The sequence below is a fragment of the Lepisosteus platostomus genome, chromosome 24, assembly GCF_059453375.1.
Source record: "Lepisosteus platostomus isolate fLepPlt1 chromosome 24, fLepPlt1.hap1, whole genome shotgun sequence".
Lineage (NCBI taxonomy): Eukaryota > Metazoa > Chordata > Actinopteri > Semionotiformes > Lepisosteidae > Lepisosteus > Lepisosteus platostomus.
The window spans coordinates 5424964-5443310 of NC_142634.1; the positions used below are offsets into that span (position 1 = coordinate 5424964).

Below are 18347 nucleotides of genomic sequence, written 5' to 3' on the forward strand. Positions count from 1 at the left end.
GGTCCCACTAACACCACTTCCAGTAGCAACCTTAGCTTTCCCAGGAGGTCTCCCCTCCAGGTACTGGCCAGTCTTACACCTTCAGAGGGTTGCCAGTGAGTTCCAGGGTGATATGGCTTCTTTTTCTTCTCTCTTTTTCCTTTTGCCTGGTGTACTGGGAGCAAGAGTACTGCCTTCATACTGAGGTGCCACTGGTTCGAGTGGGCCCAATCATACAATGTAATGTTTACATTTAATACGTACAGTGTACAGTGTCTAAGCAGTTAACCAGTCCTTTGCTCAGAATGGAACTAATCAAGGTTTCTCCAGTGTATAACGGGTCCGTGCCCACCTACCTGAGAATGGCACAGCTGTCCTCTTGCGTATTCTTGCTTTAAGATCTGCTGGGGGTAGAATAATTTTACCAGACATCTTTTACCCACAGGTAAAGCCATTTCAACAGGCAATAGAAACCTCACACAAATCACTGCAATGCACATCACTAAAGACAGAACAAGGCGGGTTTTCAGCCGAGATCTTTAATCCAATGCTCACGTGGAAGGCTCTGACAGCTTCACTACAACCTCTCTCGTGCAAGGGGGTGAAAGGCAAGGAAACAGCAGCTCGACAGTCAAGGGTTAGTCTTCCTTGAGACGGCTGAAACATAGTCAAGTTACAGAGCAGCAACAACCATGTTTTCTTAAGTTGCCAGTAGCTGGTTCCCCCTGAAGGCACTAACCACCACCAACTGCAGTGAAGAACAAAATTCAGCTCTGATTCAACAGACATCCATTCACACTGGCCAGCTCAAGACTGCACACCCTTAGCCCTAGATGTAGGATTCTAATCGGCCACTTTGTCCTTCTTCCCAGTGGAGACTGATACACCCAAATACGGGGTGTCTCATTTACGCCAGGTGGATCGGTGTAGGTGATCTAGGGCTCAGCCGTCCAATAAATAAGCACACCTACTCGTATACAAACTCAGCAGCTGAGATGGTCAGTCTGGTTTTTGACGCACACAAAAGAGGAAAGAAAACAGTATTTACATAGGAAACAAAACAGTACAAAATCGAAAGTTTATTACAGTATTTTGGGTTTTTCAGCTATTCATCCCCAGCGGTGACAAAGGGTGACAATAACAGGTTCCAAAGGAAGAGGAATCCTGTATTGTCAAGTCGAGGTGGGAAGCAAAGGGAGTCTCCTTGGAATTCTGCTTAGGGAGTAAGAGCATTGGGAAAAACTGGCCTTTCGTACATCCATGATCGCACATGACCCAGTAGAAATGAGGCAGAGATACATTTCAGAGTCCTAACGCCCTAAGTCGTCGACAGAATTTTGAGAGAAGTGCAATATGCACACGGGGGAGGCAATGGGGTTTTCTGCAAAACAGGCCTGGGGTTGGGGTTTGCGTTGCTCACAGCTACACCTGAACCAGAGAACGAGGGAAGGGGGGGGTTTGGGAAACATTCTGATTGCATTAGAAAAAACAAAACCAAAGTAAAAAAACCCAAGCCCAAGGGACTTCCCTGCCCAGGCGGGGGTCAGAGCTCGTCGTGCCGCGGGGGCTCGGAGCTGGGCTTGATGAAGACGCCCTCCATGGTCTTCCAGTAGGCGTGGTGGCTGGTGCCGGCCATGCCGTGGACCTCCCTCTGCCCCTTGATGGGGTGCCCGTACTGCTCGCCGGTGACGCTCAGGAAGACGTCGGTGCCCACGTGCTTGAAGCGCACCGCGTCGTCCCGCTCCCAGTGCGCCCCGCTGCACTGCACCGCCCACACGTCCAGGTCGTCCCCTTCCCCGTTCTCCCCGAAGGCGCTCACCTCCTGCAGGGGGGGGACACAGGTCACCCTCTCTGCCCCTCAAACGCTCGTGCCCGCCTCTTACAGAGAGCCACCACCCCAGGCACGGCCGGCTGGCATCCCCCCGATTGCTGTGCCAGCCTGAGATCTCCTTCTATGGTGGGTCCAACTGTTTAATCCACCCATGCGATTTCTAATCCGAGCATCCAGTGCAAGGAGCCTATCTCGGCAAGAAACAGGCACCAGGCAGGGACGCCAGTCTCTCGCAGGGCAGACACACACACTCCCAGAAGCCAAATAACCTGCCAGCATGTTTGTGGATTGTGAGGAACCCAGAGCCCTGCTGTAAAACCAACTGCATAAATGCAATACTGGTACAGTGGGTATGAGGTGTTTTATACATTCAAGAGGAACTACCATGCTATTTTTACATTTCCAGGTTAAAAAGAATCAGCACCGATGCGTGCATTTCAAACAACAATGAAAGTAAAATGTACACAGTAACGTGTAAAACCTCCGATTTACATCACAAAATAGCCAAATTTTCCAGGTTTGCGCAGCGCAATATTCTGCGATTCAGAACGAGGCAACAAAAGTTCCAGTGTTTACACTGTGAACAAGCAGGCTTGTGAATACATCTCTTTAATAGAAAAATATTGCTCTCAATTTCGAGAAGCTTTCGCCGACAAATACTACTTGCTTTTTAACTCTGCCTGCAGATCCTGTTGGAACATTTCTACGGTGAAATGTCTGCACATTTGCACAACCTGTACTTATTCACTCGCATCACATTACATTAGTCATGACAGTGACAAGTGAGCAGGAAGGGCCTCATCACTCCACAATTCATGACAAGACAACGATTTGTGACAAAATGACAACATACACACAATATTTGGACAAAAGTCATGATTTTGTGCTTAATTCAAAATTGGATCAATTTTTCTGTACTGGCAGTGAAAATGTTTTTTTACCAAATATAGCAACCGGCCTGAGAAATTGGATTGCAGTTCCTCTTTAATGAAGTGAGCCTTTTGGTGTATCGGCATCCTTTATGCGTCTTAGAAAATAATGAGGCTAACTGTTTAACTGACTTCTCAGGTTGGAACAAACACCAGCAGGTACAAGTCCCTCCCTTGGAGCTGAGCTACAACCCTCAAGGGATAAGAGCCTTATGGATGGTGCCGATTTAGGCCAGCTAAGCAATTAAAGAGAAGGCCCTCAGGTGGAAGAGAGCACAGGGAGCTCGGAGACTCTCAACGACCAGCAGTCAGTCTTGCAGGCTTCAATTGATGGCTTATTTAAATTCTGGGAAAAATCACTCACATCAGCTAAGGCTATATCAAATGATTTAAGCAGTTTTTGCTCAGATTGATTATCTTTCAGTTTTTAAAGCTAGACTACTGCAGATCATGAATATGTACAGTTCAACTCCCTACGGCAGTACTGTTTCAGACTCCGCACTTCTGACTAGGTATAGGGAAATGTTCTCTGAGAACAATCCAGTCTTTTTAAAATGACTTATATCAGAGTCGTGCTACTCATAATTATACAGAAGCACATGTAAATCAGCATTTCCCAGAATCCAAGCCAAGAATCCAGCAAAATTCCTCTGTCAGAAGGACTTTTTACATTACAGCTCAAATATCCATTCAATTTTAATGGCTGCTTTTAGCTAGAACTTCTCCCCTGCGTCAGGAGTCTCGGGACACAGAATACTCTAGAGTGAACATCTGTAAAGCACATCTGCCTGCTGTGAGGACGCTCAAGCACAGGATGAGGCTGACAAGGTGACAGCAGTTCAGGTAGGGAGCTGCATCAGCATGCCTAGGCTGCGGAGGAACAGGTGAAGGTTTATTCCAAGCTCAAAGGTAAAGAGACCAAACGTTTCGGCTGCGGAGCCTTTTCCAGGGGTCTCAAGGTGCCTGGAAGAACGCTCTGCAGCCGAAACGCTGCGTCTCCCCTCTTCCTTTAACGCGCAGTAAACTGGTACCCGTTCCCCGACCAGGCAGTCGCGGGCGCGAGGCCGTACCTGGTTTGCGGACAGCGGCGAGACGAAGTGATGCGTGTGGAGGTTGCGGCCCGTGTTCATGTGAGTGAGGCGGATGGGCTGGCCACACTTGACGGGCGCCCCTCGCTGGCAGGGGGCGTTGGGCTTGCCCCGGATGCGCCAGTAGCTGTTGGCGTCGTCCGAGTTTTCAACTCCAGTCACCGACTGCTGACCGCTACCTGCCGGAAACACACCGCCAGCGTCACGCCGCAGCTCAGGAGGTTACGATGGAGGGGTCCGGGCTTGGGAGCACAGAGCAACAGGGAGCAGAAACTTGACTCTTCTTCCACTCTCTTTTAAGAGCATACAGGCTACGAGAGAGAACGCCATTCGGCCCGTCTACAGCTCACTTGGAAGTGAGAAGCCAATTAATAATAATAATAATAATAATAATTGCTTACACTTATATAGCGCTTTTCTGGACAGTCCACTCAAAGCGCTTTACAGGTAATGGGGATCCCCTCCACCACCACCAATGTGCAGCCCCACCTGGATGATGCGACGGCAGCCATAGTGCGCCAGAACGCTCACCACACATCAGCTCTCAGTGGGGAGGAGAGCAGAGTAATGAAGCCAATTCATAGAGCCATGATTGGTAAGGGCCAATGGGAAATTTGGCCAGGACGCCGGGGTTACACCCCTACTCTTTTCGAGAAACGCCCTGGGATTTTTAATGACCACAGAGAGTCAGGACCTCGGTTTTACGTCTCATCCGAAGGACGGCACCTGTTTACAGTATAGTGTTCCCGTCACTACACTGGGGCATTAGGACCCACACAGACCGCAGGGTGAGCGCCCCCTGCTGGCCCCACTAACACATCTTCCAGCAGCAACCTTAGGTTTTTCCCAGGAGGTCTCCCATCCAGGTACTGACCAGGCTCACACCTGCTGAGCTTCAGTGGGCTGCCAGCTGTGAGTTGCAGGGTGATATGGCTGCTGGCCAATTCATCTGAAGCTGTTTCTTGTTTCAGATAAGTGCTAAAACTTTTTTGGGAGCAAAACAGAGAATACAGAAAGCTCACACATTGCAAAAAGCTTTCAGAAAAAAAAGTAACTGCACTGTATAGGAAGAGAGAGAGCAAGGATCTAAAACATAACGTAACTCAAATAAAATCTCTAGAATATAGAAATGAACAAAAAAAATCTCCTTTCTCTGCGTCCTTATACTTATTGCTTGGTCTCTTAGTTAACTTGTCTTATTCTTACCCTTTACCATTTGTGACACAGTGTAAATAAAAAAAAAATCTGTTTCAGTCATCAGCACACGCGACCCACCAGATGGGGATGCGAGTGAGGGCGAGGAACAATATTGCGTTTGGCCGCAGACCAGCACAGTCCTGGTCGCGGACTCGACCAGGGCTCCGCTGACACCTGACCCTCATTTCCTTAACAGCTCGCTCTCGTTTTCCCTCTTGGGAAGCTGACAGCCTGTCCGATGTGTGCGAACACTCGCCGCATAGGGGAATAAACTAAACCCGTTTCAGAGCGCAGCCGTCCACTTACCGGAAATGACACCTAACAGGTAGCTGGTACACAGGTGCACAGCAACATACATTAATCGGGCGGCTTCTAATTCCCAGAAGAGATTTGCTTGCTATGAAACTATCCGTTATAGAGGTTTTACACGTTCAAACTACTTGACAGTCACAGGAACAATCTATCAAAAGAATGCTACCTACCACAGGCGGTACTAACAGAACCTGGAATGGTTACTATGACAGATTTGTGTTGTTAAGCGTTAGGTGAAGAAACAAGTGAATGCACAGATATAGAAATCCTTGCTTTAATACACGTTAGAGGTGAATTTCACTCAAAAACTGACATTCGGGAACACAAAAGCATTTGGACTTCAAACACAGAGCAAACGCAGACTTGCTTCAAAACCGAAAAGGGTTCGCAAACACAGAGCATGGAAACGGTAACTCTACCCACACAAGCAGTCTTACCTGAACCGTATTTGACATCGTGGGAATGCAATCTCACGTTGTGTCTTGTGTTAAGTAATTTTACCAGGGACCCGCAGGTAACGTAACTGAACTCCGACTCACGACCCTCGCATTGCAACAAGATGTAAAGCAGCAGAAAGAGCTTCATAAAGATGTGATCTCGGAAATCCCGGAATAACCTCATCGTTCGAAGTACAAGCGGAATTAATTTCTTTTATTTCTACAAAAGGGACAGGATGTAGAAAAGGCACCAACACGCTTTCAAACCGGCAGACTTCAGCCAATCAGCGCTTGACAAGTCGTGGTGTACGGAAGTCGTGGCTCCCACATGCTGCTTTTCCATTGGTCACTGTGGATCTGGGGGCGGAAATTTTAAACAGATTCTCTTATTCTGATTGGCTCTCCTTTGTTCCTGGTCGCAAGAGCCAATATCGTTCCGAACGTAAGTACATCTGCAGGAATTTAATTGGCTCTTTAGAAAACTTGGCTGCTCGGCTTCACCCAATGAGCTGCCAGAGACTCTGTGCACCAGCTTGGCAGGTCTACCACTTGTAAAGTAATATGTAATTGCGCTCCGCAACAAAAGTTCACTATTTGTAAATTTGAAATGTAGACAGGAATTTCGGGAAGACTATGGAATTGCAGTGCATGAAATTAAACAAGTTTTTTCTTCTTTTACTCGGTCTAAAATTATTTTCTAAAAATCCTAGGAAGAGCGGAAAGATCTTTCACAAATATTAAATATACAACACAGAAAAGCGATTTTTCCGAATTCTATGCATACACTTTTATGAATTGGTCTCGATTACATCATTGTTTTAACTAATCAGGATTAAGGAGACTGTCGGCCACGAGTTAAAGACTTGTATGAAGGTTTGGTTGGACTGGAAATCACTGAAACGTACGAAATAGTATAAAGAACAGGAGGCCTTTCAGCCGATTTAATTTGTTCAATTTCTAGTAGACCATTTCACCTGAGGGTTTTTTTCTGGCAGTTTCTCAAACGAATGAAATGTTATCAATAACAGGACTGTGAAGCTTGTTCCAGACTCCCACAGCTCTGTGTGTACAGATATAAAATTAACTTCCTCTTAGTTTCCATTTGTGTTCGGTGATTTGTGTCTTACTGTTAGTTCTGAAGAAGTCCACGAGACTGGAACCATTTCTCCTAGTATTCCTCCCTGTTTAACACTAAAAAGATGACGTTCTTTTAGCTTGACGGGAAGACAGGAGTTCTTGAAGCCCCTGTATGTATCTGATTGCTGCTCTCTTGCCTGATTCAAGAGAAGCAATATATGTTTATGCTTTGGTGACCTAAATTAAAATGTAGAATATTCTAAATGTCTTAAATTCCTACTAGTGCACTGTACAATTCTAAAACGAGTACCCCTATTTTAAGTTTGAACGACTAGCTATGTGTCCTAACATTTATTTATTTCATTGTCTAGGAGATGAAAATGATGAGTTAAAATAGATATCTAATGCTTTTTCATAGATAGCCTTTTAAGCTCAGTGTTCCCAAGTTTATGGTCGACTTACAAACACTCTTATATACACACACGTGTAACTCTGCACTTTACTACAAGAAAATGTTTCTGCATTTCTGCATGTGCCTTTGCATTGTGGTCGTGAGTTCTGGGTGTCTTGAATTATACCTAAATCTTTGTGCCGGTCCCTTGCGGCTCTGCGTTTGGCATCAGGTTTGAGCTCGACTAAGTTTGCAAAGGGATACAGTCGAGCTAATCCCACAGTGTGGAAAACTACTACACTGTGGAAAATAAAATAGAAAAAAATAGAAATGTGTTTAAGCAGCAGAGCCTCTTCAGGCGTCTGGGGAGAGAGGGAGAGGGCAGCAACTGGTTAATTGACTAGGATCGGAAGCAAGTAAAAGCTTTCGTTTTAAAACAAAACATTGACCTCTCCATACAGGGTATCAATAATTCAGGGATCCTTGCCATTTTCTACATGGTACAAGAGCACGTGATCACCTCTTTGTTTTTTTATTGTGGCTGAAGGGCTGTCGAAACATGGAATAGTCTGGCTGGACAGCGGCCCGAACACCCCTCATCCCTCTGTTTGTGGGAAAGGTGCGCCGTCTGTGGGAGAGATGGGCCTCTCCGCTGTTTCCTTCTCAGCAGGGAGCTGGTGGGAAGATGAGATGGCCTCTTGCGCTGCCATGGCACTGTCGAGCCCAGGGAGCCTCGCCTCTGGTTCAGCTTGGACAGGGGTCTCGCAGGCCCCGGCGGCAGCAGGGTGCGGGGGCGCCGGGCCCTCAGTCAGGAGGCCCTGGGACCCGAGCTCTGCCTTCACACCGAGGGTCTTAACTTCCTGCCAGCTCCTTTCAGATGGGGTCAAAAGTATGCCCAGTTTGTGAGACAGCTCCACTCCTTTCTTGGTCCAGTCATTCATGTTCCAATAGGCCTCCTCCAGAATCCGTCTGAGGCTCACCCTGGGGTCATCGCTGGGCTGCTGGGCGGCTCCCCCACCAGTCTGTGCAAAGAACACAGACCTGTGACTCTGGCCGGCTTGTGTGATCTCCCGCAGGAACACACGTTGTAGTGTTGACGCCAGAGAACAGGTCTGTCGGAGACCACTGTCATTAGCAATTTAAAAAATATACGTGGGTGAGGTTGTTTTTTTTTTGCCTACCTTCTTCCATGCGGCGGTGTTTTCCGAGATTTCTGCTGCTTTATTTTGTCTTCCTTTGCCTGCCTTCGGGGGAGCGGTTTTGGGGGCGGGTTTCCCGGTTTCTCGCGCGGGGTGCGCCGTGTTTTTCTCACAGCAAGGACACGCCGCCCCTCCCGGAGCGACGTCCTGGGCGTGTGTCGCGGGAGGTCGCTCGGATCTTTCTTTCGGGGTGCGCGTCTTCGTTTTTTTTATCTGAGCCGGCGTCGGCTCCGGGTCAGCTGTCGACACGCTTTCCAGGCCCTTCACCAGCCCGCACAGACGGATCTCCCTGTCCAGCATGTCAGCCACTTCTCCGGACTCGACGTCGTGGTAGCGGTCGCTCCCCCGGTCCGTGTTAAAGACCGGATGCCCATCCGAGTTTCTGGCTTCCACCAGTTTATGAAACAGCAAAGAAACAACTTTTTCCAAAGCGTCCAGAACCCCACGTTGTTCGATGAATCCCTTGACCTCGGCGTGGGGGTGACCAAGCACGGGGGCGGCCATCTCTGAGCGGGACTGGTCACCCTGGATGTTCGGAGACCACGACGGTCTCCTGTAGAGGGTTTTGTCCGCCATCAGACGCTGGCCTTCTTCCACCACGAGGCGTCTGATGAATTTCTCTGCGTCTTCAGAGGCGTTGCGCGCCGAGCACGTCGCGTCTGGTTTTGAATCGGGCGAGGTCTCCTCGCTCTGGTGCCACGGTTCCATTTTTAGCGGGTTCGAGGGCAAAACCCACCGCTACCGCGGATCCTACCCAACCGATGAGCGGCCTTCCTTCAGCCCCATTCAAGACCAGCGCCCTGCCACCATGGACGCCGAACCTCTTGCAATGTGGACATTCTGCCTTCCCCGACACTAGACCTGCGCGGTTGGTCGCCGAATAGAACTCCACGCATTACAAAAACAGATCCATTGTCGCGTCATTGTCGGAAGCGATTGAGATATTCTATCGACATTCTATCAGCTGCTGCTAGGGAGCCGGGCATTTGCAGAACAGCCCCCGCGGGCGTGTTCTTTGGTAGTGCCCGTGCCAGACCGTTCAGGACGTCGCTTGTTAGGTTAGATCGGGGTGGGGGCGGCATCCTGTTCAAGCGTCTCGCTGGAAGACTCAAGCGCGTCCACGAGGGGCACGCTGAAGCCTTCGCCGTGCACACGCACACCGGCCGGGGTCCGTCCAGAGACTCTGATTAACCTGGACACCCGGCTCTTTGGACTGCAAGCGCGGACCGGGACACTCAAGAGAACATGTGAACCAGCAGCGCTCATCTCCACCCCGCCGGTTCAATAGGTATTTATGAGAATTTAGCGAAAAATACCACGTGTTTTTTTTTCTAACCTATTAATCCCGACATTGGCTATCCAGTATTGAAAAGTCTGGATGTAGTGTCCATTTAGTTCTCAGTAAAATGAGGGAATGTTACATGAAATGTAGTATGAAGGCGTCAGTGTGTGTATTTGGAGAACAATTTACTCAGTTATAGACTGTTTCTCCTCAGTACATCAGTTTGATGATGTTGTACACGCCAGTCTGTCTTAATATCGCAACTCCTGAATCATTCCCTCGGGGAGTCAGAAAAACCGCGTCGTTATGTACGCGCACGTCGGGATGGAAAAGAACTCCAGGCAGCGCGTTTGACGTGTAAGCAGGCGCGTCGCACCTGTGTTTGACCTGAACTAATGACACGTTTCTCTAGTTTCTCTGCCGCATACGGAGCACGAAGACAACAGATGACACACTGACACATAGAGTATAGCTGAAGACGCCCCCAGCCCCGAATTTCTCATCTGGCGCGAGTTGGTAAGACTTGGTTTTCACCTCCAGTTCGATTTCAAAAGTTTTCCGAGGTCAACAAACTGTCTCGAAAAAAAAAACATTTTACATTTTAAATTTTACTTCTCTGAGTGAATTTCGGCTATAAACCTAATATAAAGTCTTAAATTAAAAAAAAACCTAAAATATTTAACATATTAACAGTACTGTAACAATGACACCTGTTCATATTTATTTATTTTTTGAGCACTGATATAACAAGTTCATCAGGAGTTACTTCCCGGTACAGTTTTCAGATTAGGAGTGAGAACGCAAAACGTCTTGTAATGAAACGGCTCTTTGTTGCAAAGGCACAGAATGCCTTATACCAATTCAGAACAGCATGGACATTATTTTCGAGGTTATCTGATCTGGCTACGCGATCATTTCTATTGTGTACTACAACACCTACCCAGAGCATTGGCACGAAAACTACACTTCTAAAACAAAATCCGTGACAAAGATATTCCCATAGCTCACACTAGAGGGCGCGGTAATCCGGAAAAGCAACCTCGATATTTACAGGAGCTTGTAATCCGTCTTCCGAATGGTTATCCGGTGCTTAAATGGACACACACGTGTGCTAAAAATGGGTAAGTGGGCGCCTTTGAAAACACCCTCCGAGACCTACAATAGTGGGTTTTATTGCGTGCTAACTTTTAAGAACCAGTTCTGAACTGAATCGCAAGTGTTCAGCAAAGGCAAACGCGGTGTGGTTTCACATTCTGCTGCTGTTTGCGCCGTTTTGTGCTTGCTGTCGCACGAGCAATTGAAAAACCGGAGCAACGCGAATTATTTCCAAATGATCGATTTATTTTCCATGTCGCGCCCCAAGAGGCGCGGCCGCGCGTATTTCGGACGACGGACGGAAGGGTCTTCCTTTTGCTCTGTCGAAAACGGACAATGAAAATAAAACCGTGCGCCGGCCGGTGCCAGCTTTAAAGGCTATTAAAGGGAAGTGATATCTTAAAGGTCACGTAAGGGATTAAAAGTCGGGTGGACTTGGAAAAAAAATACTTTCAATGTCCGTAGCGTATTTTCAACGCCTTTGGAATGATGATCGGAGTTTTAAACAAATATCGTAATATGTCAGCGAAAGAGCTACATTGCCTACATACAGAACCGTTTTATAGTGTCATCTACAGTACATTACATAAAACCCTATAAAAGGCGTTTATAAACAGTGTAAAAGGCTCATGAACAGTGTCACTCTTGGCTAACTTCTCGGTTCCAGTAAATTGCAGCTGACTTCCTGCTGAGACGGTGACAGGGAAGGGGCAGGTCTGTCTCGGGGTGCCTACTGCCCTTCACGCCAGGAGCGGCGTGCTGGGTTTCTAACGCCCTGCAGCGCTACAGCGCTCCCCCTGTCCTTTCCCCTTCTCAGCAGGAGCGGGCGGACCTGCGGTCAGAGAGGATGCCACAGCCCAGAATCAGGTTGGTGGTGACCGGCGACGATTTTGGGTACTGTCCGCGGAGGAACCGGGGAATCGTCGAGTGTTTCCTGTCCGGGGCGGTTTCCAACGTTTCGCTCTTGGTCAACGCCGGCTCGGCTAAGGACGGCGCTGAGCTAGCCAGGCGGTGAGTGGCGAACTGCCCGCTGGGGCTTTCAGCCTCGACTTCAGCGTGCTGCTGATGCAGCCCAATGTTCTGTCTCAACTGAGAATAACAAAAGCTTAGTTTTCTTATAATCGCAATTCTTAATTAATTGCTTACACTTATATATAGCGCTTTTCTGGACACTCCACTCAAAGCGCTTTACAGGTAATGGGGATCCCCTCCACCACCACCAGTGTGCAGCCCCGCCTGGATGATGCGACGGCAGCCATAGTGCGCCTGAACCCTCACCACACATCAGCTCTCAGTGGGGAGGAGAGCAGAGTAACGAAGCCAATTCATAGATGGGGATTATTAGGAGGCCATGATTGGTAAGGGCCAGGGGGAAATTTGACCAGGATGCTAGGGTAACACCCCTATTCTTTTCAAGAAACACCCTGGGATTTTTAATGACCAGAGAGAGCCAGGACCCCAGTTTTAGGTCTCATCCAAAGGACGGCGCCTTTTTACAGTACAGTGTCCCTGTCACTATACTGGGGCATTAGGATCCACACAGACTGCTGGGTGAGCGCCCCCTACTGGCCCCACTAACACCTCTTCCAGCAGCAGCAGCCTTAGCTTTCCCAGGAGTCTCCCATCCAGATACTGGCCAGGCCCACACTGCTGAGTTCCAGTGAGCTGCCAGCTGTGAGCAGCAGAGTGACATGGCTGCTGGCCATGAATGTAACCTCACACTTGAAGCAGGCACAAGGGGCTGCTTCCTTTGCAGCCAGTGCCCACTGACACAGCTCCCCACATGAAGCTACTGTGTCCATTTGGCAAAAGTGTACATACCAGTGTGGTGTGTGAATATAGATTTACTGTATGGAGCAGTATGGAGACTCACAACTGGAAGATTGTTCCCCGAGTACCTAGGTGAAGCACTGCTGTTGTCTGCTTGAGCAAAGCGCTGCTCTCCGATGGCTCTAGTCAAATGCCCCAAACACTGTATGAAGGGATACAAATGCTCCTTGGGAAAAAAATATCGCCATTATTAGCTGTTTCTGCAGGTATGTGAATATACATTTGTGCTCTTCAAACAAACTTCTTCAGCCATCGGAAAACTCCACTCATTTCTTTCTTCCTGCTGCTTAAGGTACAGCATTCCGATCGGCCTCCACGCCAACCTCTCGGAGGGTCTCCCGATCTGCGAGCAGCTCCAGAAGGGATCCTCGCTGGTAAACCACAAGGGGTATTTCCATGGAAAAATGGGCTTCCGGAAGGCTTTACGGAATGGGCAGCTGAATATGGCAGAGGTATGGTTCGGCAGCAAAATCCTCAAATGCACAGATCCATTTTGGAAATGCTTCATCCCATAAAGGGTTATGGGGGGAGCCAGAGCCTATCCCAGCAAGCAACAGGTGCAAGCCAGGGTACACCCTGGACAAATCGCCAGTCCATCGCAGGACACGTGCACACACGCGCACAGAAACACCAGGGCCAATTTTCCCAGAAGCTAGTTAAACTGGACCGTGGGAGGAGGCGAGCACACCCGACGGAAATGGACGCGAACGCAGGGAGAACATGCAAACTCCCCACAGACAGCACCCCAGGTCTGGATTTGAACTCGGGGGGCCCCAGTGCTGTGAGACAGTCAAGCGAACCACTGTGTCACCGTCCATTCATATTTCTTCAAAACAAAATGTTTCTCGCAGAGCTTTTAAAAATGTAACCAGTACAAACTCCGGCCTTTTAGGAGGAATAAAGAGGGGAAGGACGATGCTTGTCATCTTATCCAAAGCTTTCTTGTTTGGAATGCGGTCTGTAGCCTGTACTTGATGAACAGCACTATGATTAATTTCCTTAACGGTTGCATAGGTGAAGATTTTTGTATCGGATATCAGATTTCATTTGATGTTGCAGTCTGGATAGAAGTGAGCTGCAACTTTGACTTATTTACTCATTTACCAAGAAATGTTCAACTCGGCTGTTTAACTGAAGCCTTTTTGGTTGAAGTCCTTCTTATCAAATGAGATCGCACTTAAATTTCAGTTTGGCTGTCGGACTGTTGACCTTAAATCCTCCCAGGAGTGCAGAAATTGGATCAGGTATATTTTTAATAGCTTGCTTCTGGTTTCATGCAATTAATATGTGTGGTATAGTGTTGCATAGATGAATGCTGGCGAGAGCATGCCAACAGTAATTAATGAGGTCGTTGATGTTATTTTAAGTCAAGCTACTTAACTGTATTAATTAGCGATTTTCCGCCAGCTTCCATTCCTGATCTAACAATAGGAAACGAAACTGCCGCCGGCACGCCGGCGTGATTCGTAACAGGTTTTTAGAAGATTTCTTTCAACGTGAAATGTCTGAGTGTGGAGAAACCTAACAAAAATGAGCAAAACGGTTTGACACATTCCTCGTGCAATATGTGACCTAGCTTTAGAAATTTACCCACAGTGATTGGAGGTTTGAACTGCCTGCTAAGTGTTTCATTGAAGGGGTGAAAATGCTGTCGGCCTCAGCTGTTGAAATCAGATACAGTAATATATATATACACACACACAGACACACCAGTGTTTTTTTTTTTCCTTTTCGTGTTTGCTTGCTGGTTTCTCCAGGTGGAGCTGGAGCTCCGGGCTCAGGTCACCCTGTTCTGTGACCTGACTGGCCACCTGCCTCACCACATGGACGGGCACCAGCATGTCCACATCCTGCCAGGTAGGCGCTGCCAGCTGGGAGACGTGCCCCTGCTGCTCCTGCTGCAGCTCTCTCTCACTGCTGTGGGAGGAGCTGGATTCATGGGCCTTAAGGTTTCCAGGTGTGTCTGTGGTTGCCTTTTGGTGCTGAAGCCCATTTGGCTGAAGCACAAGGGCTCTACTCCAAGTCCTCTAAGGCAAGAATGTTTCCTTGGTCTCTTTAAATCAATGCCCAAAGACCTTTGGAGGAGCGTTAAACTCATCCAGCTAAGTGACTGATCAGCTGTGTTGATCAGTAAGAGCAGACATGGCATGAAAACACTGGGGGACGAGATGGATCAAGTGTGCGTTTCTGCTGCGTATTCATATTTATTATTATTATTATTATTATTATTATTATTATTATTAATTCCTTACACTTATATAGTGCTTTTCTGGATACTCCACTCAAAGCTCTTTACAGGTCATGGGGATCCCCTCCACCACCACCAGTGTGCAGCCCCACCTGGATGATGCACCAGTCTGCTCCCCACACACCAGCTCTCAGTGGGGAGGAGAGCAGAGTGATGGAGCCAGTTCAGAGATGGGGGTTATTAGGAGGCCATGAGGGGTAAAGGCCAGGGGGAAATTTGGCAGGACGCTGGGGTGACACCCCTACTTGCTCACTAAGTCAGAGAGCTGGGGCCCAGTTGGAGTCTTTGCCCCTCCCTGAGCTGCAGGAAGGCGTACCGAAAGACTGTGACAGCGAGGAAGAGGGGTTAAGTTGCGTGTGAGTTGGAGGTTTCGGCGTATGCAGCGTAGCATTGACGATCATGGCTGGTTCTTTGCGCCCTGTCTCTGTCTGTCTCTCCAGGAGTGCGGGAGGTGTTCGCCTGCGTGATGTCCGACTGTCAGATCCGGTTCACTCGGGTCCCACTGGAGCCTGGCCTGCAAGCCTGCTCCTGGCTTCCTCTGCACCTCAGGGACTTCTACACCCAGGTGGAGCAGGATGCCCGGGAATCCGTCGGCGTCTTTCTGAAGCATGGCATCAGGTAGGGAGAGCCCACGGCAGATTCGGGCCTACACTGTGGAGGCTGAAGGCGATTTGAAAGGGGAACCACAGGCCCCAGGCCGGTTATTAAATCTAGGTAACAAAATGAACTGAAAAATCTGACAAATATCGAATGAAGCGGAAAGTCGTGACCTTTGTGAAAGTACCGTAAGTCACCATGGTGTCGCAAACCCGCATTTAAATTCCCATGAATTGCGACGTGAGGCGGCCCTTCCTGCTCACTAGTCCCGGTAATGACTGATGTGATGTGATGTGCGAGCGAATAAGTACAGGTTGTGCAGCAGACGTTTCACTGCAGGAAGTTGCCAACGTGACCTGTAGGCAGAGTTAAAGTAGAATTTATCAGCAAACCCGTCTTGGAGTTGAAAGCGATATTTCTATTGGACTAAAAGAGAGGTATTCACAAGCCTCCTTGTTTACAGTGTGATAGGGACGCAACACATTACCAGGAGTTTTGTTGCCTCGTTCTGAATCGCAGAACAGGCAGCTGCGCATATCCGGAAATTCTGTCTATTTTGTGATGTAAATCGGAGGTTTTACAAATTACTGTGTACCTTTTACTTTTACAGTGGTTTGAAATGCATTAATGCTGATTGCTGTTTCTAACCCTGAAACATAAAAATAGCATTACAGTTCCACTTTAAAACACCCAGTTTACAAAGTTTTTTTTTAGAAAAAAAGGACATTTTGACTTGGATTGGAAGGAAAATATAGTTCCAAAATATCCCTAACAGCACAGGTTTCCCTGTGGAAACCTCCGGCAGATTGTGCTTCCAAGAAGGAACTTGGGGTTCAGTGACTGAATGCAGCTGTTGAGGTTTCTAAAAACAAGTGTCAAAACCCTGTTTCTGTAGCTCATGTCTTAACCATATTAACAAAGAATCCGTCCAGTTCCGGTATTTTGTGTCTGCAAAGATGTTGGGAACTGTCTTTATCATCATTTATGACAGATCATTCCAATGTTAAACGTTTGTCCATGTCCAGTCCCACTAGTGGGTGTAGAGTTAACGTAATAAATCGTTAATTCTTGTAAGATTATTCCTGGGCTTTTGATTTTGTTAAGATGCACAATAAATATACTCTGTGGCACATGACCGGAGGCTACAATTTGTCATACCCCGAAATGGGGTAATTGCATTCTGAGCACAGCAAATGGTAGAGCAATTGCTTAATGCTCAATGTGTATTCTGAAGCTTGCACAATCTGTTTAAAACCACAAGGGGAAGACTAGATTCATTTATATCTTTATGAAATAAATGACAGTGATTTTCCTCTGTGATCTTCAGTGACATTCCTTTAAACAGAGTTGAAAGATGACAGAAAGGAAACTTTGAGTTTAAAACTTCTTTAGATTTAGATTCTGCAAGGAATATCCCGAACAGTGACTTGTATGTAGGTATTAAACCTGATAGAGGCGGGAAAGTGTAACGATATTATTTTTTTTGAAATGTTGTTTCCTAAGGTGGCCTGATGTCTACATTGGCCTTACGACTATGGGCAGAAACATGTCAGTCGCCAGAATTAAAACGGCCATTTCCCATGCCCTGGAGACGCCACCTGCCAAAGAGAACGGAATGACGAGCCACCGGCCTGAGCTCGCACTGGTGTCCGGGCTCTCCGAGCGGGACCACGTCCTGACCATGGAGCTGATGGTCCACCCGGGCTATCCCAGCCTGCCCTTGGAAGGGGGCTGCGGGGAGGGGCCGGATGACTTCTCGCAATCCTCCGACCGCCAGCACGAGATGGAGACCCTGAAGGACCCCAGACTGCTGAAATTTTACAAGGAAACAAAAATCCAGCTTTGTGCTTTCAAAGACCTTTAAACAGCCCGGCACATAAATTCGTCCCTTTTGTGTTTCAGGGGGTCACTATAGTCGGATACTAACACTGCAGTGGAAATCACACAATATGGATGAGTATATAACATTGTTTTTAGGTAGACACACATTCTAGTGTGTTGGTTATTGGAAACACAATGGAACACACCTCTTGTCCTCATTCCAGAGAAAGACTCTACCAGCATATTGGCCACTGAAGGGGGGCTTAAAATTATTTAGTTGTATCTCAAAAGAATGTACTTTTATTAATTTTAATTTGTGTGATGTGTAATGTTTACCTTCTTAAAATTATTCAGTGCTGATCTGCACAAATCAGTTATTTCAAAGCCGTGGTGATTTAGGTTGACAGACGTTAAAAGCACAGTTTTGTAAGATGGCTTTTGAAAAAACATGCAAAATATTAACCGGATAAAGTGCATAAACTTGAAATATATATGAACACTACACATCTTTAGAAGACTTATGAAAAACTGCTATTTTTAAAACAGAACTTCACTGATCACACATGAATTCTTTCTTGCAGATTCCTATTTTAAACCAAGTACTGTATTTACATTTCTGAAATGCCTGTTAAACTATGTTGAGTGTTTCATGTTGTAATTGTGCAATACAAAAGTGTTTTACACAAGATTAAAGCAAGACTGCATTTACATTGCTTAGTAGATCAGTTACCACACGTGAGAAAGCACATTTATCCTGATGCTGAAGGATGTACTATAGCGACTTTGCTCACGTTGAGTTGAACCAAAATCTGTTTTTTTAATAAAGGCCATTTATAAGGAATTTGAATCTAAATTAATTGATTAGTTTCTGTACATATTTATACCATGATAGGTTTTTCTTATGAAGTGCTACAGGTAATATGAAACTATGTTTTAGGCTGTTGTAACTACATTAAACATGGCTAGTGACAGAATTTTTCTATTTGGAAGTGTCAGCCATTCATACACCGGATCCACAATTACAGGATATGTCC

At 47.2% G+C, this 18347-nt stretch overlaps 3 protein-coding genes and 1 long non-coding RNA gene across 10 annotated transcripts in view; 1 reads left to right on the forward strand and 3 right to left on the reverse strand.

Annotated features, from left to right (window-relative positions):
- Positions 1 to 18347, reverse strand: part of LOC148641425 (uncharacterized) — a 173520-nt gene that overhangs the window by 94516 nt on the left and 60657 nt on the right. The gene's annotated exons all lie outside the window — the stretch shown is intronic.
- sdf2l1 (stromal cell-derived factor 2-like 1) lies at positions 503 to 6067 on the reverse strand. The gene is made up of 3 exons (XM_088618658.1): positions 5774 to 6067; positions 3810 to 4006; positions 503 to 1801 (listed from the first exon to the last, which is right to left on the reverse strand). The coding sequence occupies exons 1-3, from the start codon at positions 5955 to 5957 to the stop codon at positions 1523 to 1525; spliced, it is 660 nt and encodes a 219-aa protein (XP_088474784.1). The 5' UTR covers positions 5958 to 6067; the 3' UTR covers positions 503 to 1522.
- On the reverse strand, positions 7758 to 9290 carry LOC148641429 (uncharacterized). Its single transcript, XM_088618649.1, has 2 exons — positions 8423 to 9290; positions 7758 to 8263 (listed from the first exon to the last, which is right to left on the reverse strand). The coding sequence occupies exons 1-2, from the start codon at positions 9146 to 9148 to the stop codon at positions 7838 to 7840; spliced, it is 1152 nt and encodes a 383-aa protein (XP_088474775.1). The 5' UTR covers positions 9149 to 9290; the 3' UTR covers positions 7758 to 7837.
- ydjc (YdjC chitooligosaccharide deacetylase homolog) lies at positions 9497 to 18154 on the forward strand. Of its 7 annotated transcripts, none has more exons than XM_088618651.1 (7): positions 9497 to 9728; positions 10135 to 10238; positions 11635 to 11828; positions 12940 to 13099; positions 14405 to 14504; positions 15336 to 15513; positions 16996 to 18154. In XM_088618651.1, the coding sequence occupies exons 3-7, from the start codon at positions 11665 to 11667 to the stop codon at positions 17354 to 17356; spliced, it is 963 nt and encodes a 320-aa protein (XP_088474777.1). In that variant the 5' UTR covers positions 9497 to 9728; positions 10135 to 10238; positions 11635 to 11664; the 3' UTR covers positions 17357 to 18154. The 7 variants fall into 7 exon arrangements, with proteins under 7 accessions (XP_088474777.1, XP_088474781.1, XP_088474778.1 ...); XM_088618655.1 differs by having other exon boundaries at positions 11635 to 11684; XM_088618652.1 differs by having other exon boundaries at positions 11638 to 11828.